This window comes from Lineus longissimus, chromosome 9 (assembly GCF_910592395.1).
Source record: "Lineus longissimus chromosome 9, tnLinLong1.2, whole genome shotgun sequence".
NCBI lineage: Eukaryota > Metazoa > Nemertea > Pilidiophora > Heteronemertea > Lineidae > Lineus > Lineus longissimus.
This window is the reverse complement of record NC_088316.1, coordinates 6,246,966-6,263,602: the sequence shown is the minus strand read 5'-3', so window position 1 is coordinate 6,263,602 and position 16,637 is coordinate 6,246,966. Positions and strand designations below refer to the sequence as shown.

At 41.6% G+C, this 16,637-nt stretch overlaps 1 protein-coding gene across 2 annotated transcripts in view; it reads right to left on the bottom strand.

The window, feature by feature from the left end:
• Positions 1 to 782: 782 nt before the first annotated feature.
• The window catches only part of LOC135493957 (homeobox protein CDX-1-like), a 30,021-nt gene continuing 14,166 nt past the window's right edge, over positions 783 to 16,637 (bottom strand). For both annotated transcript variants that reach the window (XM_064781649.1, XM_064781650.1), the window contains one exon: positions 783 to 1,999. In XM_064781649.1, coding sequence (XP_064637719.1) covers positions 1,557 to 1,999 — 443 coding nt within the window. In that variant the 3' untranslated portion in view covers positions 783 to 1,556. The remainder of the gene's footprint in view (positions 2,000 to 16,637) is intronic.

Sequence of the window (16,637 nt, the reverse complement as noted above, 5' to 3'; positions counted from 1 at the left end):
CCTGTCGTTGAGAGGTAAAGTCCCTTGGGCATTCATGGCAAAGTTGCTCAAAGTACCTTGGAATGAGATCGGATTCTCTAGGAACCCATACTCGCATGAGCAATCTCCAATAAAGCAGTCAATATTCCGTAGGTTCCAAAAGACCCTATCTCGGAGGATCCCCTCTTGTAACATGCTCCTGGGCTGGCCGTTAAATTGAACTTCAAAGCATAGAACAGATTCCTAACTGGCTTGTCATGGGAGCTTCTAGCCGTGGAATCGCCCGACACTCGTAAAAGATGCATAAAACGAGAGACTATCATGGAGAAATATTACATTGGACAGCATAGTAACGGTTCAGTCAATTGCGGGATTGGCACTCTCGGCGGGCAAAGAATCTGGAAAAGCTTTCTCGATTATTGGTACTGGTACACAGCACGGGCAAAGGGATTTCTACGAATGTGGCTGGTATCTGTCAGTCAAATCGAAGGCTACTGCTGAATCGTGACCAATTTAACCTGTGCTTCTATTTAGCGTGATAATTTTAGCGTGATAATCCCCAAATATAGTCTGCCCCACTATTCTATGTCAGCTCGGGGATGAAAAACACTAGCGCACAGACAATTTGCATCAGGCGGTGGTCACTGTTTCTGTGGGTGCCCATTGGATCGATCATCGCCACCTTTAAAAAATATTTTTTGAAAATTCACGTTTCTTGTCGATCTGCCAGTTAAGCTTCAGTGTTGGGCTACAATCCAAGAATCCGACTGAGTTACCGGCTCAAAGAATAAGAGTCCACTGTGTTCAGCAGTATTCTTCTTATAAAGTCACGAAACACTATTCCTAAATTCTGACTAAACTGATTTCCCAACATGGGACAGTACAATATGATGATATATGTATCAAATAATTGCACAGACAAATTCATTGCAGTTCCCGATTAAAGCATGCAGTTGTTGTACAAATCGTGGCAATGTTACAGTCTCCTTCATGATTGCTAGTATTTACAAGGCGAATAAAGAAGACTTATCAAAGCAGTATGAAAGTATGGATATCATATCAGCTGCTCGGAGGTAGATTAAGAGACGAAGACGTGTGTCATAATCGCTTTCAAATTGCCAGTGCGATATCCTGGCCGGACTGGTCATAAAAAAGGCTTGATAGCATCGCGCCACCTTTTGGCTTGACAACACGTGTCAACGAGGTCAGCAGTACAACAAGATGGCCGCCATCGAGCAGCGTGTTTTACGTCACAAGGATTTCGATTTGTCCTGTGATGTACATACTTATAATCTGCACCATAAATGCATTAAAAGCAGGTATCACCCACAGGTAAATGTCTGTGATTTCTCGTCATAGAGTTCTTTGAGATCAGAGTTTTATAGAAGTGTTTGTTTAATGTTAGTATGTGTGATTGTGTGTCGTCTGAATCTAAGACGACATAATGTAAACGAAATAAAATATTAGATGTATTTTTATATATTGCAGACATTTACCTCGGTGTGCTCCCAGCTTTAGCACGACATCGGACACGCAGTTTATGCAAGATATGGCACTGTAAATACATCTTCACAATATCAGCGCCGAAGTTCATGTTTTACCAATGGCTGACACGACATACCATCCAAACTGTACGCAATCGGAGTTGACATACTCGTCAATAAATCCAAGGAAGCAGTTTTTTGAACCACTGGTGCTGATGACGCAGCTGACGACGCATGCGTAGCTGATGACGCCACCATTCCAAATGATAAAGGTGAATTTGAGTCCATGTCACTGTCATGGCTCGTCTCTTTCGGATCTTTTACCATCACGTCTTTCTTTTTATTAATTTTCCGCTCCTTTGCTCGCCTGTTCTGAAACCAGATTTTTATTTGTCGTTCCGTCAGGTCTAGTGATTTTGCCAGTTCGGCTTTTCTATTTATCGTGATGTATCGGCTGTAGTGGAATTCCTTTTCGAGTTCTAGTCTTTGCCTGTCGCTGTAGACCACACGGTACTTATCTTTGGTGCGGGTTTTCCCTACAAAGAGAAAATTGAGAAAAACATAAGAGACTGTCGACAAAGATCAATGTTGATGCACTACTGCGAAGGATCCAAATTAAAACACACTACTAAAAATATGAAGAAAGAAAAAAGGAAGCTTTATGATTGACGCATATGTACAGATATTGTGTAGTTACCCAAAGCAGGTCCTACAATGCAATGTATAATTTGAATAAGAAACTGATCGATTACTGGAAGTAATTGAAAAATTGGTTGAAACCAAGGCTGAAATTGAAGACTGAAATACCTTGGTTACAATGTTACATTTCTATGATGGATAGTTTATTAGCCTCGCTTTGACCAGAAGTTTTGGCGAGACAACCATAACCTGTTTGGTCGGTATAATTTGTCCGAAGTTGGTTCTCCGTGTTTTATCGCTAAGATTATTAAGTTTATGTTTTAGAATAGAAATTGATACCTCACACTCTGTATTGGTGTTCTCACCAAACACCGCGAGAGTGGAACAGTCATTTCGCCCCAAACCTCAGAATATAATATTAAAGGGCCAACTTATGTATAAGATATGTTGGTTTTCCATACAAATACAGCTTCCAGCAGGACCGCAACTTCTCCAACTAACAGGATCAGTAAGAAATCATTTAACTGCAATAAACAATGCACAAGAGGGGTGTAACCTTAGGCCTGCCTAAAATTCACAAGCCATGTCCAAAACTGCCTCGCACCTTATCAGAGGTCAGCATTGGTTTGCTACTACTAGTTGCGGCGAATGGTGTCAAGCAAGGATATTATCATCCTGGCTAGGTAAATTCCACACCCAAGTTGGCCCTTTAAAGTCACTTTCTAAGATGACTAGGATGTCGACAGGTATTCTCGACACTTCAAGTACTTATTTTTCTGGGCGACAGAGTCCAAGAAAGATCTATTCGTTCAGAACTCGACACCAAATCGACACCAATTAAGTACGTGGTGACCCCTTACCATGGAGAGGGGGAGTACTGGTTTAAATTGACCACCTTTTATCATATGATGACCCCAACACACATCGAGAATGAAGCTGTCGTTACAATCTGAAGCTAAATGTCAGTTGATGCGCAACAATGCAATTTATATAAAGAAGTTGCTCCAACGCGCAGTGTGCTCAAAGCTCATTACGTATAAAGAAACGTGTAAATTCAATTACATAAGTTCGTCCCAGAGTTGACAACGATAATGACATATGCGATTACCCAAATTGCCAAGTGAAAATATCTGATACGAAATTGACCTCCAGTGTTTCATCAGGACGCTTTCAATGTCATCAATGGTGTTGTGGCGATGATCATCTGCTTATGAGTATGGAGCCCCGGATGCAGACACTTGTTTTGAAAACATCCAGCCGTTTGAAAGAGGGTTTCTGCAGATAAACTACCATGGATGGAACTTTTAATGTGTCTCGACATGCAACAGATCCACCACGATCAAATTAGAGATCTAGTTGGAGAAAATGAGGCGCGTGTAGTCTTCGTGATAAGGTCATATTATGGACTGCCAGACTGAAAATGGCGTTGCTGACTGGGCCTCAACGTGTCCTGTCTTCTTTCCCTCAACACTTTATTTTGCTGACCAATCCATCTGGGGTTGACGCATTTGAAAATCCAACATCGATTGATCAAAAGACAGCGGAATTTAGGCTAATGTGTTGCCTCCAGTAACGTCAGGTCCGTATTATTCGAAATTGCATAAGCGCCAGTCACCATTGAGACAACCTCCGTCACAAAACACTCTTTAAAGTAAGGGTTTTGGGGATTTTCAAAATGTGTAAGGGTTTTAAGCCAACACAAATACGCAGCCCTAGAGGTCTTTCTGAGAAATGAAAAAAATCCTAAAGGTTATTCTGTGAAAATTTCAAAGTGTTTTTCATTATTACCTTGAAAACCTCTAAAGGGTATACATGTATATTTGTTTTGGCTAAAAAACTGTTTTCCAAAAGCTCAAAACCCTTAATTTCCCAGGATGAAGTTTGACGTCGCTCGTTGTTGATAGAGACTGAGATGGTCGCATCACCCCACTCAAGAAGAAATAACGCACAGCGACTGCAGCGCTCCCGCGGCAAAGGTTGACTGTGGGTTGCGGAGCACGACCTCATGTGAAAGAGCAGCGTTAGTTTTGTCTGCGGTCGCTGTTTTCCTTCTAGATTACATCATATTGCCCAATTATCGTTTATGGCCGTCCTAGTTGACGCCAAACGCCATTTTGAATATGCCGTAGAGAAGATTACACCTCAAAAGCGGTTTGCGCATGCGGTACACTTAAGCATCCTCTGTCAAAGGTAGTCGATATTTGTTTTTAAAGACAGCGTGGAACAACCATGTCGATCCCCAACAACGAGACTCTATAACGGCGGTGATTGAACCCTTGGCTTATGACGCGTTCGTGGGACATACCATGATGTGTTTTCCTGGTACTGGATGTTATAATCGCCAATTTCGTGATAACACTCTATCAGGATCCGGGTACAAGGACATGATTAATAAAGAAACCAACACAATGAAGGCTTTGGCCTGACATGATGACATTTTAAGTAAAATTGCCGTTGACAGAAGCATTGAGCAATTTTTCATTAAAGTGCAAGTGATCGGCAAAAGTCATCGACGGCAAAATCACGCAGGCTCGATTGATGAGAATGCATGACGATGACGTAGACGACGATGATGACGATGAATAAATGACAATACATACATGACTGTGTTCTGATGATAGGCATGAGTTTCACGTGGAATCTTACAATACCCTAGTTTGATCGATCGACATGTAGGCCTGGCTGTTCAAAGTCCAACCCGAACCGTGTCGTCATGACCATCAGACAAGTCAAATTCATGGTCCATTCCTATTGAACATGTTGAATGGCATGAAATGGCCGTGTGAATTCTATTTTAGCCAAAAACAAACCTTCAGAATTTGTCAGTAAAAATATTATTCAAAGATCGGTTCTCCAAGGGAAGTTGTTTGCTGTTATGCTGTCTGCTAATATCTCTGCCACAGGAAATCTCTAAATTATGACATATGCAGTGTAAAATGGTCGCAACACAATATTTTTATGGAAGTTTTTTCATACATTTGTGAAAAATAGAGAGTATGGGTGATAAAAAAATCGTACGAGTTCATCCGTTTAAAAGTTTTTGTCCGATATCAATTATCATACGCCATGTTCAGCAAAGCTCCAACTAGCAGATGATATTCCTCGAATGACCGTGGGGCACACAAGACCTTCTGAACCCTTTCTTGTTTTACTGGCAAACCGCACGGCTCAGCAGACACCAACAGAAGAAGCCCTAGAGAACAACTACCTCGCGTATGCACTCCCGTTGCCATATTCGCCGAAAAATTACTTATTGTTAATAAAGCCCTTTTAATTACCGGAATTGTGATTTATGATTGACGTTTGTCGAGTCAACAGTACCATAACGATGTGCAAATGTATAAATCAGCTTCCTTAACATTATGATAGCGGGCGGCAGAGATAAAAGGGAGAAGACGGGCCAATCTCGTCCCTAGAGACAATGGGGAAATCTCCCACACGTTGGGGACCGAGGAGAGCGAGTGACGATTCGTGTTCACAACGTAAGGACGCTATTCACGAGGTTCAACGGAAGCACATTCTTAGAAAATAAAAGAGGTTACATTATAATTCAAAAGCTGCCAGTTGATTCAGATTTTAAGAAGAACACGTGCCGCATAATTGCACATTCACTCATACTTCTTCAGTTTGTAGTTTTTTTGTCACGGATGGTTGATTAAACAATTTATTATTCGAAATCGTTACTGACAATCGTTTTGTCAAATTACGAACAGAAACGTTTAGCCCCTAATAAAATTATACATTCCTTCCATTTTTGCTCCCTCTTCCTCTTAAATCATTTTGATTTCGTGGCCTGTGGCCCGAAAATGGTATGAAATTTCTTGGATAACAAACAGTTCGTTCAACGATGTCAATATGGAGATCTAATCGATCGTCATCAGATAAAACACTGTCAAAGATGTCCAAATAGTTTCAAAATACTTACAAGTAACCCATTTGACCTCTGATTGACAATGCGGCTGCGGTGGAAACGGTCCTGTTATCTCACATAGTTACAAAAGGACAACCAATCAAAACAAAGATCAATAATGGCGTCCTTGACTCCGCCACTTGAGCAAGAACCAACGATAACGTAAAGTACGTTTCTACTTGAGAATGACCAATTCAACAGTGTAAATTAATTGGGTTGTGTACAGTGATTTAGTCAAAGGTCTGTGGCAGGTAATATAAAGGTAAACGATGACTATCAGAAAGAACGGGGCCCCGCGATATCGGTGATGACCACTCTTGTACCGAGTGGAGCCAACTTGCCAATTAAAACTATCAATGGAAGAACGCTGGACAAGCAATAACGAGTGTAAGGTAGTTAGGCCGAAGATAATCAGGACTGATCTTGGAATAAACCTTAAACATCCCCGGGGAGTGTTTGGCCAAATTCGTTAAATCCGGAGAATGTAGAGCGAAATGGAACGAGCCCTTGGACGGCCATTCTCGGAACCTTACGAACAATGAAACCTCCACCAATTGTCGTTGTCAGCGGTTATCGTAACGACTGACTGAAAGTGGCAATGTCCTTTAATTGCTTTTTCCGGCAGTTATTGGCCTTGATAAGTTACCACTGGCCATTGCTACTCGGAGCACCGGGGACCAATTGCCTCACGACGGCCGTTACAAGCAATTTTGCTTGTTGGGTCGATTTGGAAATTACTACGCGTAGCAAAGTCTTGCAAACACACGTATATACACCGTTCCCTTACAGTTTATATTGGAGCCGGCGCTACCAACTACTGCTACGTACAAAGAGAAGGTTTCATCGGGAAAGTGCCAGTGTCAAGTTCGGAGATATGGTATTCCGAAATTGGCGCTCATGAAATGGTTATTCCAATGAACAAGCCGGATCATACAAACATTCTCCAAGTATACAGCGAACTCGAGACTGCGTAGCACAACAAGGTATCGCTCACTTTCACAGAGTACAGTGATAAGTTGTCTAAATTACTGCTGTTTTATGTATTAGGAAAAACCTCATCCCTGTCTGCTCCTAGAATCACTGAACTGCCAAGAACAGTGAAATCAACAACAGCAGTGAAACAAATGAGAAATCTGTGTAATGCATTTGACCCGGAAACCCCAATGAAAGCCACAACCCGCCCTTGGTGCACGACGCCTCCACGAGCGCGTGAAACAAGGGCGGTGAAACATCAAAGGGACAGATGGAACATTGTAGCAAAGCGCATGTGGTTATGATTTATGTTTATTTACGTCAGATGCATGTAGTTCCTGTTCCCATTGAAAGTATACAAATAACAGGAATACGTATTTACATGGCTCTTCTGCAACAACTCTATGAATTCATTATTGTATGCTTCGCTTTAAAAGTGCTCGTGAACTTTCATTTAATGGCGGATATTTTCATGATAGGGCCAACTGATAGCTTCGAAAAACCTAGACGGAGCTTAATAAATCGTATTCATCTGTTGAAAATAGTTAGTGCAGAAAGATTCTTTCCACTACGAGAGACTTTTCAAACCCCACAATGAGACGAACGGAAAAGCACTTCAGTGCGTCACACTGGCCAGTTGGCCAGTGCTCTTACACCAGACCTGATTGAGGCTATTAGTTGTCAAATATGCTATACTAATTCAGATTTCACAAGAATGGACAAACATGTACCGATCTCCTGGCGTTTTGCTTCAGTATTTCTCCTCCACTGACTGCCGATGAGGCGTGGTGGAGGAGACTTTAGTACTGACGCACACCTATCGGCAGGAAAAATGGCACTTAACAGGGTCTGGGAACATGTAAAACAACTTAAAATTAGAAAGACTTCACCAATTAGCTGAACTTTAATCTGGTGTTGTCAACGAAATATCCGACCCGGTTCCGGTCACTCAGGTGTACCACAAGGAGGACTATTTGGGCCAAAGGGACATTTATTACATGCGTGTGGGTCTGTGGTTGGAGGGTAATATATTGCGGTCCCAAGTCGAAGTAATTTTTTGTTAAATGGAGCGCATAATTCGGGAGAGGTGACAGACAAAAAAAGTGTTATTATGAGGCAGAGTGGGCATGCCATCATGACCTGCGCGGGTATATCACCAATGACCAAACCACCCGACCGCTAGTTGTTGGCGGGACGTAATGGACATTGACTAAATGCATCCTTAGAATTATTTGCTATGACTATATACTGGGATAATTGACTAAACCTTATGACTATCTACTGCACAGTCGTAACTGTCTTTAATTTACTTTCCCGATACCATGAATCCGTCTCCCCAGTTTAATTTGCCACAGCCGATGACCATGCATGACTGTCTGTCAAAGATTGATACACGCTGCCAGTACCCTCTGTGGCTTGATGGTCCTTCGTTGTCCCAACGCGCTTTGATACATACACTTGAGTGTGAAAATCTTCTTTCAAGCAGAGTACAAAATACGGATACACACAGTCGTAACTGTCTTTAATTTACTTTCCCAATACCATGAATCCGTCTCCCCGGTTAAATTTGCCTCAGCCGATGACCATGCACGACGGCCTGTCAAAGATTGATACACGCATCAGTCATGCCAGTACCCTCTGTGGCTTGATGGTCCTTCGTTGTCCCAACAGCGCTTTGATGCATACACTACAGTGTGAAAATCTTCTTTCAAACAGAGTACAACACTTTCCTTTCCTGATGAAGAGTGTTTTCAGCAAAAAACTTAGTCAAGAACAAAAGCGTCTGTGAACTGTCCTTGGCAAGACAAAGACAAGGACACGAGACAGATTGGACTAGTCCGAGCCCTGGGTGTCACCGGTCCTATAGAAAGTGACCAGACAATACTTCATCTTTCCCATCCTATTGAAATAAGGTGTTTTATGGCTAAAATATACAATTTCCTATCTTCAAGGGCGAAAAACCTATAAGACATAATGTCACCCAAGACGTCCAAACTTGTTTATGATGTCCGGCACGCAGTGGGGTGTGCTCATATCGTATGCAAGACCACAGAAAGTGAGTGGTCAGTATCTCTTGGACATTCCCTTTGCGTCTGGTCGACATGTTAGATTTCACACCCATGAAATGTGGACACTGGCTATGATTACACCCGGGAGAACAGTAAAGGATCCGTTTCGATATTGCAACCCTTTCTCATTGAAGAGGAATGGACAATGGCGATAGTCACATAGGAAATACGTGAGAGGGTTCGCTAATTGTTTGGGGTATATAATAGGATGTTTTGCAATATGTATGAACGACGAAGTAAGGACGATTAAGGACGAAGGTCTGTGGTGAAGTCCTACATGCGCGAATTCATTTTTACGACACTAATAAATCGTCTAATTTTTATGAAAATCAGCGACATCACATACTGACCCGTTCGTTCAAGTAGCTCTACATAAGCTTTTTGCGAAACCAACCTAATACTTCCCACTTATTAAGGTTGGGATCGATTGGTATTTTCACTTCTGGCATTATCATTGTCATTTTGAAATCTTCATGTCATAACATGTCTCAGATTCACTTGTCAATTATTGGAGTCTTAATTTTTTGGCCAGTCCAAGCTTTTTCACCAGAAGAACAACAATCATATTCTTACACATATTTTAGTTTTCGCATGAGGTTCAATTTGCGTTTGTCTTCTGGGTACTGGGTGTAGGCTCACTACAATACATGCAACTGCAAAGGCGGTGTTCCGAAGGTAATTCGGATACTAAAACAACGCATTAAGCTCTGTCACTAGCAGCCTTACTCCGGTGGTTACCCGGAATAAGAAGCTACGACCCAACGTAAAGATGCCAAGACGGCGACGACCTGCTTTGATTCGTGGCCAGTCGCAACACCCATTGGCCAGTTGATGGGCGCCGTAATGGCGAGAGAGTCTTCAGAATGATTATCGAATGTGCTGATTGCGTTAATTACAAAGATGCCTAACTTACACAAATGCGTCGTATTGATGAAAGTGGCACTGTTTATGAGGTTGATCGCATTGTTTGGAGGTTCTTGATTTGAATACCGTGCGTTAAGATGCATGAGTCTGATGACCTTGGGACATCTTGGTGATAACCTGCGTCCATTTGAAGATGCGCCATGGCGTTGTGAAGGTAGAATGATATCAACTTTATAGGGATGGCTTCCCCTGGTAAGCGTAACCACGACTATTCTGGTTCGGTCAACCCTGCAGCAGGTCCATTAGAACGGATGCCAATTTGACCAAACGAGAGAGTCAAGTTGTCAGTTGTGAAGTATACCGTGTAGAAGAGGCAATCTATAATAATTTCGTCTTTCTAAAATGCAAGTTGCAACCTTGCACAAAGAATATTGTCAAACCCACATTTTCGCGCCTCTTCTTCTTTCAAAAAATAAGATTTATAAAAATTTGCGATAATAATTTTGGGATTACAAAATTCTGTCGGTTTTTCAATTCAAAAGTTTTCTTGGTGAGTTTTTATTTTCGCGAATCAGGCTGATTTGCAAAATCCGCTAAAAAATAAAACCCGCGGAAAGTTGTCGGTTTTAGAACTCGAGAGTACAGGTACACTGCACGTCATCTCATAACTTCGTTTGGCTAGTTTTCAGAAAGGCAGCACCATTAATCGCACACTTACTTTTCAAACACTAGATAACTTTGGCTTCTCCTCGAGAAAAAAAATAGATCAGCTCATCTCTCAGTCTTGATGAGAGAGTTAGAATGCTAGCTTAGATGACGAGCTGGACTGTTCTAGTAAACACAACAGCCTAGTCACTTCCAGACTGCCTTGTCTCGCACAACACCATAAGAATCTACGCAGAGCAACACAGATTCAAACTGATTCAGAAAAAAGTCATGAACTTTGTAAACTCTGTTTTTTACAGGATCTAAAATGGTGCTATGATCCCCACTCCGCGGTTAAATCAGATGACACTACTGGGCGCCTTAACCCGGCCTTTACACATATTTGGCGCCACTACCAACAGCGTGTAAAGGCAAAAGAAAAACAAACACTGTTATTGGCGAAGGCAAGAATTATCGCACTATATCAGTTTCATTAAATCCTCTGGTGAGGACCGATTTGTAGTCCTCAAATGGCTCCGGTCGGCCTCAAGTCAAGGCAGAGACAAGACCACCATTCATGATTAAATACGGGAGTATGTTTTTAACTGTCAAGTCCATATTTGGAGAGGTATTGAAGAAATATTTGCTGTGGCAAGTCTACATATATAAAGAAATCATTTGAAGAAAAAAAATTGATTTAGATTTTTGCTAATTATTTGGCAAAAATTAGCAAAAAGATTTTTTAGATTTTTAAAGATTTTTCAGCCAGTTGGTTGAAACGGGTCGAAACATCAACGTCTCTCCAACTTGTTCGATTATCTAAAGATTTCCGTGGACAGTTTAAATTTGAGGCTTAGAAATCTATGGTGGTCTTGTCTCAAAACAAAGACCATACCCGCAACAAATGATGGGTATTAGCTATACTACATGTAAATACGTATATACAAGCCTTCATACAATGTTAGGCTATTTAAAACAATATTACAAGTTGATTTATATCGTACTATTGTTTTGACACGGGAAATACGGGACACCTCTTGAGCTTGAGCTTTTGTCGCCGGTTTTCAAGCGTCCGCGCGCGCAATGCCCTTAATAGCTGCACGGGCGTTGTTGCGGCACCTTTTAAAACCTTTGACGCGATAAAACAGATCTTCCATCCATTGTCCCTCATTCACACAGGGGACATATCGGGTAATTGATGGTGAATGGTTCCCAGGTATCACCATCACTGTAATGAACCCGATCATTCTTTCCTGCTAAAAAGGTGGTAATGAGATCCAGGGCCCGGCGAGAGGCGCAGTAACAGCTCCCTATAGGTCCTGCAGGTATAGCCGAATGTGTGTGGCAGTGAGGCTGGTACACGTATGCTGAAACTAACTGAGTTCATTTTGTCACTCAGTTAAAGGATGACCTTGCTGAATTCGTGAAATCTGCTTTTAGACTGTACCACCTTTCATCACTGAATAATGAATAAAGTAGTTGGATTTGAGATACCTTGTCACCCGTGGAAGAACCAGTGTGAATCTCGTTCAGGGTTTTTCGGTTATTCCACCACGTTGGAAAACGTGTCATAACCTTTAGCATGGTGACGGATTGAGATATTGTTCTATAGACACCCAAGTATAGAGTCTTACCTAGATATTACCTTATTTCAAGAGTATAAGTCAGGTAAATTTTTCCAAAATTGGTAAATCAGAACAGAACAGCACATAACTACCAGTTTGGCAGTGGGTTTTTTCTTGTCTCGCGAAAACCCTGTCAGGCACGTGGTCGCGGATCCGGGAGGGTCCCCAGCCCGATGATACGGTTGAGCCTTTCCCCGCGTCGCCCGACCAAGTGAAACAAAGACCTTTGTGACAGTCACCCCAGATGGGTAACTGATCCTATATACAGCAAGAGGATGACAAGGCCTGTCATATAAATCAGAACCATGCGGCGAAAGATCAAAGACAGCGGCGAAAACATCAAAGCCGTGATTACGTAACGCACTAGGCGGGTTCCTTCGATCTTCTAACTCTTAGACAACAAGTTGCGAGAATATCAATTTATCTGAGTGTCTGTTGAAGATAGCCTGCCGAAAAATAACGCTTGACCATTTCGGCGGGTCACGAGAAAAACGTCCCAGTTGTTGAATCCAATTGTCACCTATGGTTAACAAATAGTTGCGATTGTAGCGACATAATGTTAATTTTGTTTTGGAAGCGGTTATCCAGGAACGATTAAGCCTTGTGATAAGATTGTCTGTGACCGGGTGATTCCGTGTTTTGTGTATCAAACACCTTCCCCCGGTGATATGCCGTGCTATAGCCAAACCAGACAGTTTCGACACTTTTTAAAATCATTTACTCAAAATGCACCAGGCTATATAAATCGCTTAGAAAGCCACTTGTTGCTTGCTATTCGATGTTTTCATTAGACGAGAAAATATTATTTTTGCTCTCAAAACGAAAGTTGAGACAGACATGTTATCAACTACAGGATCTATCCGTAAATGTTATGGTACAGTAATCTCATGCCGTACGAGGACAAGGTGTCACAACTCTTCCAGTCTTACGAAGTGTATACACTGTAATTGAAAATACCTTGGAAAGCGAGGCAATAAACGTAAACTTAAAGAAGGTCTTTTAAGATTTCAAGGGTAACAATTCTAATATGCGCATAGCAAATGAGTGCATCAGTTCGTGAATGTTAACCCATGTCAAAGAGGAATAAGGATTGATTTTGTCTTTTTTATGGTACTTTTATCTCTGTTTCCTTAAAGAAAAATAAGTTTGAGAGATTGACCAATAATTGTTCGTGAATGTTAACTCTTAATGTGTAAAGATGAGGAAGAAGGGTTGGTTTTGTCTAGTTTATGATCATACTACTTGGCTTTCTCTCTTTCCTGAAGGAAAAATGAGCTAAAGGGATTAAACCGTCTAACTTTGTCTGAGATTTGTTTTTTTCTGACAGTCCTACAATACATGTATAGGCATAAGGGTAAATTCTTAATCTCTCGGGATCTCGGGATACAATCCAACGGTAGGTCTATCGTTTTTGGCAGTGTCTTAGTGTCCAATGATCGAAGATAACGTATTGACCAATTTTACCATCACCATCTTCATCATCATTACACTCCGGCATATTTTTATACCGACCATATTGGCCACTATGCAAGACAAATAAACTATCCATAGCTAAAATGATCGCCCCCTCTATTGCATTATCACTGGCTCCGTTTAACCTCATGACTAGATTCGTCTCACGAAGCAACGTTAAGGTAGCGTGATGCCGGACCGCGCGTGGCCTTGTCGTAAACCACCATTCTTCCGTGCGAATCGCCCCAAAACCCATTGTGTCCGAGTAATTATTAGCCACGTAACAAAGACAACAGGCTGCGGTCTCCAAGGTGGAATCTTACCGCCACCCAAGCCAAGCTTAATGAGATCAAACCCCGAATTATTTTCCCTATTTACCTGATCAAATGTAATGAATCTCAATACAATATCATTATGTTATTATATAAGGGTATAAAACGATTGAAAAGTCTCACCCAGTGTCACTCACGCATGACATCAACCTGATCAGCAGTGATTAATCTTGATATCTATGTGCAGGTAAGGGGTATAAAACGATGGGAATAGCGACACGGACCGTTCTTACTTTCGCTGTACCGCTGTATGATAATGGAGCAAGCCCTTTCCCTGAGTTAACTGTGCCAGCTCTAACACGCTTGGTGCCGAACATCATACATTAGCAGAGCCAGAGCTGATCTCCGGCGTTTAGTGCCCTGGTATAAAGGGATGCCAAGGGTCCAGACCAGCAAGATAACCTAATAGAATCAGTCTATCAACTGATTGCCTGCCCCCCGAGATGAAAAATGGCCGACATCGGCGCATTTGCAAACCGGCCTCCATGACACCAACACCTCAGACCTGATTACTCCAAAATTAATTGCCTATGATACGAATACTCTAAAACACCTTCGTTATACAAGCGATATCACTGTTTACAGTATATAATGGACTGTGTCTCATTTTGGCGGCAGCTGTTAATGTTACCATAATGTAAATATAACCGCTTCGGTTGGAAAAATGATATGGTCAAAATCTCATTTTAATGCTTAGTTCAATGATTTTAGAATAGAAACTTATATCTCTCTGTCTGCATTAATGTTGGTCTCATCAAACAACGCTCGGGTGAAGCTGTCATTTCCGCGCCCCAAACCTCGGCTGCCGCCGCGGTTTTGGCCAACATTTTAGCTCTACTTTCGCCGAGATGGGTGAGGCAACCAATGCCCATACCAAAGTTCCAGCGGCCTCCGCCCATGCACCACTGAAGAAATAGGGTGTCTGTAAAAAACTGCGTGTCACTTTTCTGTATATCGCGCGCCTCACTTTACGGTGCACCTCACCCAAATAACATTCCGCGAAGATGACGTCACTGCAGCTGCTGCCCTCTATTTTCCCATCGCTGAATAACAGGCAATGTCGGACAAACATGCGGTTTCGTAATGGATTCAGGCTTTCTAACTATGTCCGAGTGTTGGAAATACTACATAATTGTTCTGAATATTTCTCTATCTGACTCTATGGTATCATTCATGCTAAAAACAATGCAGGGTCAAAGATAATTGACTTTGAAATAAGCTCAAATGCGTAGAAATAAGTGTCGATGTCCGACTGTCACGTGACTAAAACGTCATCAATATCTTATGCAAATGACCTTGTGAGCTATAAAATAGTAACTTCGCGGAATGCTATTTGACCCGATTCTGCCGTATGCACTGTACACTATCTTTTCGATCACACAGACCGCAGTTTCCATGGACACTGCGCTGTTAATATGAGCTGGATTTCAAACTAACTTCACAGGGTTTGCCCTTTTAATATTTTCTAGACACTGCGTAACTTTCAACGCAAAGAATATTGTGGTTTTTGAATGAGACACAAAAACGCTGCACTTGCCGAGATATCAGACCTCTGGTGGAGCAATAGCGACGGTCAGTGGCATCACGCTAACTTGTAACCATTGTGTGTACAGCGATGCCGTTTAGAGTAATAGCTGATCAACTTCAACTTGAAATAGATTGCATACAAATGCATGCTGTAATTTTCGTCAAGGTATTGGATGCGCGTTCCGTTGTCTGTAAAGCTTAGCAATGTCAATACATAGAGGGTCAAGATGGTTTTGTTACGAATCGCAAAAATAAATATAGGCGTTAATATTTTTAGGTTGACACAACACCTTTATTCTCACTCGTCAACTTTGAAAATTCAGAATGGCCATGAAACAAGGCTTTGTTTACCCAGTCTTTCAAATAAACCCCAGCCACGGACATAGAGAACGTCTACAGAAGTCCGCGCCCTTGCGGCCTGGACAGAAGCAGACAAGTTCAGCAGGTTAATCAAATGTCCAGCAATAAATCAATAGTACCATAATTAGTCATAACGATATGATGATTCTAATTTACTATTTACTTATTGATTTAAATAGCATCGCAAAGAGTATAAGCGTCACTTTAACATTATGAGATTATTATTGAACACCGTCATCAAGGCTACATGTATGTGAGTGCTTTTTAAGGTTTTATGGAGAGAATATTTTATAAACATATTTTCGGTAGGACGGCTGTGCGAGTCGTCGCTGGCAGGCAGGCCTGAGAGGCGTCTTGATGTGCCCGACGCATAAAGTAATAACCCCCAAACCATGTACCAGTGTTTTTATCTTCGATATTCTTTGATAAACACATAACAGTATAAAATCGTAAATATTGCTGTGATTCCACGGCGCCGCCCTTATAGTTTTATTACAAGAACGAAAGCCTTGTTGGAGAGAATGGCGGTCTTCTCAAAGCAATCGCATTATCTTTAACGGACGCAAAGAAATAAAAGTGAAATTAAACTTAAAAACTGCCGAACATAAAAACGAAACTTTTGGCGGGTGCTTTGTTCATAGAGTACATTGGACCCAAATAGTTGAGATTAGGCCACATCCACCTGAACCCACAACACGTATCTACTATCTTCCATAATCTATATCGTCTTCAAAAGAATTGTCATTGTCAACTTTTATGTGCAAGTCCTCATTGGTCAT